The sequence below is a fragment of the Myotis daubentonii genome, chromosome 21, assembly GCF_963259705.1.
Source record: "Myotis daubentonii chromosome 21, mMyoDau2.1, whole genome shotgun sequence".
NCBI lineage: Eukaryota > Metazoa > Chordata > Mammalia > Chiroptera > Vespertilionidae > Myotis > Myotis daubentonii.
The window spans coordinates 2,382,755-2,390,057 of NC_081860.1; the positions used below are offsets into that span (position 1 = coordinate 2,382,755).

Consider the following 7,303-nt stretch of genomic DNA (forward strand, 5'->3'; position numbering starts at 1 on the left):
CAGTTCCTATGCCTCTGCTGTCGGGGTATCGAGGAGTGGGATTGGCTCTGTAACTCACAGGAATCTGTGGCCTCAGTGCCTAGGGTCTTGGTGTCCGTGGGTCTGCAGCTGTGGTCGCAGATCTTTTTCCCGAGTGAATGTGGGCTCCTTGTTTGCCACTGAGACCAGATTGGGTAATAGCGAGGCTAGGATCCTAGTCTCAAGCAGTTCTGTTCTTCAAGATGGTGCAGTCTCTGTGCTGGGGGTGTCCTCCCCGGAGTGTTTGTGGTGGCAGCAGGTTTTGCCGTCTAAGACTGCCTGTTTGGCAGCCCCTTGAAAAACCTGTAGCATCTAGCTGTCCCTAGCTCTCACTCACACACACCACACACGTCCACCTACTCCTCTATCGCTCCCTCCCTCTCTCACAAACCCTCCTTACCTTCTTGCTGGCCGCCATCTTTTTGGGGGGAGTCCATTTCTGATGGCGTCTTTATGATACGATACGGGGAATTTTAGGATAATTCCTAACAATATGGGTTGCTCTGGTGCTACATGCCAGGTCCAGAGCTTAGGTGCCATATATGTGCCCACCTGCCATTTCTGATTAAGGGCTGACCCAGTGAATAATAAGAAGGAGAGCATACATCAGTGTCACTTGCACTTGAGAATTCCCACCAGGATGGGGAAAGAAGAAGAGAGACGGGTGAGAGAGAAATATATCACAGAGGTGGTGAACTAGAATTTTAAGAAAGAAGCTGATTAGAAAACACCCTGTCCTTGTCATGGCTTATTTGTGTTCCCAGTGAAGTTGTGCCTTTGAGAATGACGCTGTGAGAGAAGTGTGGATCAAAGAACTATGGGCAGCAGGTAACGCAAAGTGATGGCCCCAGCAAACTGGGATTGGAGTTAGAAGTGTAATGGGCATTACCATGTTGTTTGGTGTCTTGGAGGCACAATTTGGAGGACAACATGGGTATTGCCTGACAACACCAGTATCAAATCTATCACATTCCCATTATGTGCAGCATCTCTTCCTCCCCTGTGTGCCTAACACCCACTGTTATTAAAAGGGGGCAGTGTGACTCACATTTGAGGATCAGAAGACAGGCATCTTGTATCTGTTCATCTGCCTTTATTGTTGTGAGAGACACAGCATCAGTATAAGGAGAGATTGACTTTAATGGGACCAAGGGCTGCTATCTTCTCTGATGTGGGGAGTAGGGGAGCATATGGATGTGCAGGGTGGGGTGTATGGCAAACTTGGAATCTCAAGAGAGAAACTTATCATGGGGTGTACTTTCTCCATTGTGACAGGATATGAACTTTGAGGACATGGCCATTGCCTTCTCTCAGGAGGAGTGGGGGCTACTTGATGAGGCTCAGAGACATCTGTACTGTGATGTGATGCTGGAAGTGTTTGCACTTGTATCATTCGTAGGTAAGACCTTCACATCTCTCCTAGTGTCCTGAGGTGATGCCCACTCTTTATTTATTCTCCAGACTTAGCTCTCTCTCTCTCTCTCTCTCTCTCTCTCTCTCTCTCTCTCTCAAAGCCAGACCATGGACTCTGCTCATTTCCCCCACTGTCTTATCTAATGGGCTGTGGCTGCCAGTGCTGAGCTCTCAGAGAGCCCTGAGCAATAGACTCCATAAGCCTCCCTACAACCAGTTGCCTCAGAAACTGCAGGAAGTGTGTGGGTGTCAGCAGTCTTACAGACAGCTTAATGGGTCCCTCCTGCTCTTCCACCCTCAGGGAGGGTGACTATATCCAGATCCATGGCTTCCACTTCTGCACCTTCCCTGTAGATAAGGACCTTGGTGAATGCCTGTGCCAGGTATCGTCTTTATGTACATGAACCAGGGGCTGTTCTTGTAAGACGCTCCTTCAATTGTCGTTTGTAATATTACCTTCCGTGAATACTATTGCAAACCGAATGCTATGGGCAAGTGATGGCTGCTCACCTTTGTTGTCTTTCATTGATACTTCGAATATTTATTTTGTACGTATTTCTAGAGAAGGAGGAGCAGGGAGAACCTCGGTTTTTTACAAAGTGAACATACAGGACGGTCCTAGAGGATGCCTGGCCTGGCTGAGTGGCAACTGGGGGGAGGTATGACATAAGGATGGTGTTCAGATTGTACCAGGAACCTGCTCCTGTCCAACAGTGTTTGGTGCAGGTTCCCCTGGCCACACCTCATTTATACCTTTCCTTTCCCATACTTGACACTTTGCTGACTTGTCATTTCATGAATGACTTCTTAGTTTGGCTATCTTCTCCTATGTGTCATTTTTACATCACCTATTCCTCTGCACATCTCTTTCTGCAGTATTCTACAACATGGACCTATGCAAGTGTTATGAGGACAACATACATGCTTAAACACCCCTCAAACACCAGCTACTTATGTATTCAATTTTACTTGGAAAGTGATGTGACCAACCTTCTGCACAGCTTGCCCATGTCACCAGCACAGAAGATCTACTGAATGCTGTTAGCAGCAGAATGAGCTGGACAGTCCACTTATCTTTCATGTGGTGCTCGCCATGTTTTTGCTCTATTTCTGTTGAAATCTCCACTGTTTTGTGATCTCCAGTGGTCAAGAACTTCACAGGGGCCTCTTATTAAGCCATCCCATAGGTCTTTTATTTTCAGCCAATTGTACGAAACCAATGTAGTATGTGCAACACACTTTTATCATGGGACTTCACCCTGTTGCCAGAGTCACCATTCATTTTCTCATCATTTCTCTGTTTTCAGGTCATTGGCATAAAATGGATGATGTGGAGGCCTATTGTGAACACAGTGTATCTGTAGGAGAGTCTCAGGTCAGGGTTTCCAAGACAGCTGCAGCCACCCAGAGGACCCATCTGTGTAAGCCGTGCTTCTCAGTGTTAAAAGACATTTTGCACCTGAGTGAGTTACAAGTGGTTTACTTTGAGAAGAACATGTTCTTAAGTGATGCGTGTGTGAGAGACTTGTGTTTCAGTGCAAACCCTCACCAGCAACAGAAGGATGCCAGTGGAGAGAAGCCCTGGAAAGAAGATATGGAGAGTGCCTCGCTTGTGAAAAGTTGCTGCTTCTACTTATCTGGGGTGCCTGAAGCCAATATGGAGGTCGGTGAAGACTCCCCAGCCATCTCAGGGTTTCTCCGGCACCAGGCCACTCTTAACACTGAGGAGCCACACAGTAACAATGAGATTTCACAGGAATTTCTCAGTGGAAAAAGACATCACCAGTGGGTTGAATGTGAAACAGCTTTCAGCCAGAAACAGAAAGTTGCTTATGATAAAGGTCTCTGCTCTGGAGATAGGATTGATGAGTATAATAAATGTGGGGAAGTATGTAGACAAACCTTCAACCACCTTCAACACAGGAGAGTTCACACTACAGAAAAGCCCTACGAGTGTACTGATGGTGGGAAGGTCTTCAGTGAAAGCATTGCTCTCATTAAACACAACAGAGTTCACACTGGAGAAAAGCCATATGAGTGTAGTGAATGTGGGAAGTCCTTCAGTAAAAGGCCTGACCTCACTATACACCACAGAGTTCACACTGGAGAAAAGCCATATGAGTGTAGTGAATGTGGGAAGTCCTTCAGTCAAAGGTCTGACTTCACTAGACACCACAGAGTTCACACTGGGGAAAAGCCATATGAGTGTAGTGAATGTGGGAAGCATTTTAATCAAAGGTGTTACCTCACTATACACCACAGAGTTCACACTGGAGAGAAGCCATATGAGTGTAGTGAATGTGGGCAGTCCTTCAGTCAAAGGTGTCACCTCACTGTACACCACAGAGTTCACACTGGAGAAAAGCCATATGAGTGTAGTGAATGTGGGCAGTCCTTCAGTCAAAGGTGTCACCTCACTATACACCACAAAGTTCACACTGGAGAAAAGCCATATAAGTGTAGTCAATGTGAGAAGCATTTCAGTGAAAGGGCTGCCCTCACTAGACACTACAGACTTCACACTGGAGAAAAGCCATATGAGTGTACTGATTGTGGGAAATCCTTCAGTCGAAGGTCTTACCTCACTCTACACCACAGAGTTCACACTGGAGAAAAGCCATATGAGTGTAGTGAATGTGGGAAGCATTTCAGTGAAAGGGTTGCCCTCACTAGACACCACAGAGTTCACACTGGAGAAAAGCCATATAAGTGTAGTGAATGTGAGAAGCATTTCAGTGAAAGGGCTGCCCTCACTAGACACCACAGAGTTCACACTGGAGAAAAGCCATATGAGTGTACTGATTGTGGGAAATCCTTCAGTAGAAGGTCTTACCTCACTCTACACCACAGAGTTCACACTGGAGAAAAACCATATGAGTTTAGTGAATGTGGGAAGCATTTCAGTGAAAGGGTTGCCCTCACTAGACACCACAGAGTTCACACTGGAGAAAAACCATAAATGTCTAGGGAATGTTTTTATGTTTCTCACTTATTGTAAGAACCCTCAAGGGGCTCTATGGGACCCTTTATATGTATGTAAACCCCTTTTATGGGAATGTACACTCTGCTAGATTCTCAGAAATTTGAGATACAAGTGAGACTTGAAGGAGCTGCACTGTAATTTTTAAAATGCCCAGACCTACGACCCAAATGTTGTCACCGTCTCTTTGTCGCTGAAGAGATTCCACCTCTAACACCTGGCTCACCTGAGGAGTGTACATCGGTCATCATCCCTGGCTGCTCAGGGGACTGTATTCTGTGTTCTCGCTTCTGCTTGAAGTAATTATGCTTCCTCCAAGCTCTTGGCAGTATCTTCATTCATTTCTCTATGACTAGAAAATTGACCTGACCCAGGATTCATCCAAAGCACTCCTTTTCAGCTAAGAACTGCTACCTTTTTCAGGATCATAGTGGTACTCACATTATGTTTTGATAAATTTGGGGGAACCTTAGTCACCAACCCACAAACCCCTTGCTCTCCTGTGCTCTGGTTTACGATCTTTTTTAAAAGGTGTTTTTACATTTGTTCCTTTAATTTTGGTTTTATTCAATATGGCCACAGATGATTTGCAAACACAAATGTGATCCGTCAGCGTGCAGAGATGAATAGATGTTGTGTTTACCCCAAAGTTTATGTGGTTTGGAAGGGAGAGCATAATGGCAGGAAGTCACTTTTTGTCCAATATTGGCTTATTATTTACTGCAGCCCATGGCCTTGAAATAAAGACCACATGACTGTGCATTTAATCTGCAGGCTAGTGCCTCGATTATTGGTGAGGGCAAAGGTCACTCTGAACGTCGCTCTGCTTCTGTGACCGATATGAATCATGTTCTCTGTTCACAATATGTATTGCATAAACTTCAGCTATGTTTAGAGAACCTGCTCTCCATGTACTGCAAAGGAGCCATGTGCTAGGAAGTATGGAATTTCCTAGGCTAGGGTCATTTTTTGAAAGACTCTGAGTTGGAACCACAATTAGGACAGAAACCCTGTTTCAATAGTGAGTGGGAAAGCCTGCAGTAAATTAGATGAAAAGGGCCTCTTCTGAACATAAAGCCACGAATGTCCCAGGGCCTGTGGCTTGTGTGACCTTTATGTACAGACATTCTCAGGACCTCCAAAACTGTTTCATGTAGCTGAGATCATTGGCAGATAAAATAACCTTATGCTATTGTGTATTCCCTGGCCCCTCTAGAGTGTTTACATAAGGTACATGCTCACCAGGCAAGAAGTCAAAGCTAGAGGAAGGATAATCCTGCCATCTGTCCCAGGATGTGTCTTTTGTAAGCAGTCAGCATTCCTGTTGAATTTCATGGCCATAGTTGTTTGTTTTTTTTAATATATACTTTTATGATTTTGGAGAGAAAGGGAGAGAGAGAGCAAAATATCAACGAGAGAGGATCATTGATCGCTTGCCTACTGCATGCCCTGCTCTGGGGTTCGAGCCAACAACCTGGGCATGTGCCTTGACCAGGAATTGAACCTTGACTTCTTGATTGATAGGTCGATGCTCAACCACTGAGCCATGCCAGCTGGGCTGATGGCAATAGTCTTCACTGCTTATCAATATTTGCTGCCACTGAGGCTAGGCTGGTCCTCCCAAGAAATGAGGAGAGAGATGGTCCTGTCTATATAGTGTTGCCATCTTAATTTTCTAACAACAGAGGGATATCTAGGATTTATATGAAACCACCTTTCAAGACTTTACTTAGGTATATGCATAAATGACGAGCAAGGGAATGCAGGTTTCTAATGTGCAGTATTTGGTGAGGTTGAACACTCAGATAAAGCTGAGAAACCGTCACAGGTAAAATAGGCTGCTCTGTTACCCACATCCATGTTGGGGAAAAAGTAGGCTTACTGTTGTGAGTATGCCAAACACAGTTAATTCTCTTTTTCAAGTAACTGTCTTCTGTATTTTAAAATGTATTTTTATTAAATTTTGAAGGAAGGGAGAGGGAGAGAACAGCAATCATCTGCCTCCCGTATGACCAATTATTGGGTATTCCCAAACCACTGGCTTTCAGTGAACATGATCACAGCCAATAAAATGAGGCACCAAAGGCCATGGAGAGTTTATATTTATGTTGTTATTTATTAATCATTGTATTATTTCCATCCCAACAACTCTAAACCTACTTTGCCACATCGGATATTTACCTCCAGCCCTTTTGTAAGCTTTCTGCCTTCCCAGCCCGCCATGCAGGCATTGATTTACCTTTCTTTACAGTAGAGTAGTTCATATTGTTCATAATTTTATTGGCACTACAGTGGGGCCTTGACTTATGAGTGTCCTGACTAACAAGTTTTTCGAGATACGAGCTGTCTCTCGGCCAAGTTTTTGCTTTGAGTTGCGAGCTAAAATTCGGGATACGAGCCAGCTTCAGATACCCAACCGCTAGTTGGTGCAGAGGACATCACAGTGAACGCCACACTGAGTAATGGCATTTCAATTCATTGTAATGGTGAAAATTGATTTGACATAAGAGTAATTTGAGTTACAAGCTCCATCACGGAACGAATTAAACTCGTAAGTCAAGGCCCCACTGTATAAGGTGAATTGCCTTTAACAAGCACTGGCTTCCTTCATGCTACACAGATATTTTGAGATTCAACACTATTGTTTATGTAAATAGTTAATTTTTCATTTCCAGGAAATAATGTATTCTGTGGATAACCACTTTATTGAGCAGTCTATGGTTTCAGTTACTTGGAGTTTTATAAATAAAACGCCTGGGCCCTAACTGGTTTGGCTCAGTGCATAGGACCAGTGTGGAGAACCATCCAGCGACCCTTTAGCACGGGTTCATACGTAGAACAAATGGAAAGCACAGGATCACCATTGATGTTAACGTCAGCATTTTTCACCAT

At 44.5% G+C, this 7,303-nt stretch overlaps 1 protein-coding gene across 1 annotated transcript; it reads left to right on the forward strand.

Annotated features, from left to right (window-relative positions):
• Window positions 1-1,296: 1,296 nt before the first annotated feature.
• LOC132223002 (zinc finger protein 551-like) lies at window positions 1,297-4,390 on the forward strand. Its single transcript, XM_059678400.1, has 2 exons — window positions 1,297-1,417; window positions 2,739-4,390. The coding sequence occupies exons 1-2, from the start codon at window positions 1,297-1,299 to the stop codon at window positions 4,388-4,390; spliced, it is 1,773 nt and encodes a 590-aa protein (XP_059534383.1).
• Window positions 4,391-7,303: the final 2,913 nt, after the last annotated feature.

What these genes read in the sequence shown, in the direction of transcription:
- LOC132223002 (XM_059678400.1), top strand. Translation starts at nt 1,297, where the DNA reads ATGAACTTTGAGGACATGGCCATTGCCTTCTCTCAGGAGGAGTGGGGG. An exon ending in TGCACTTGTATCATTCGTAG is followed by an intron (nt 1,418 to 2,738) that starts GTAAGACCTTCA and finishes CTCTGTTTTCAG; the next exon opens with GTCATTGGCATAAAATGGAT.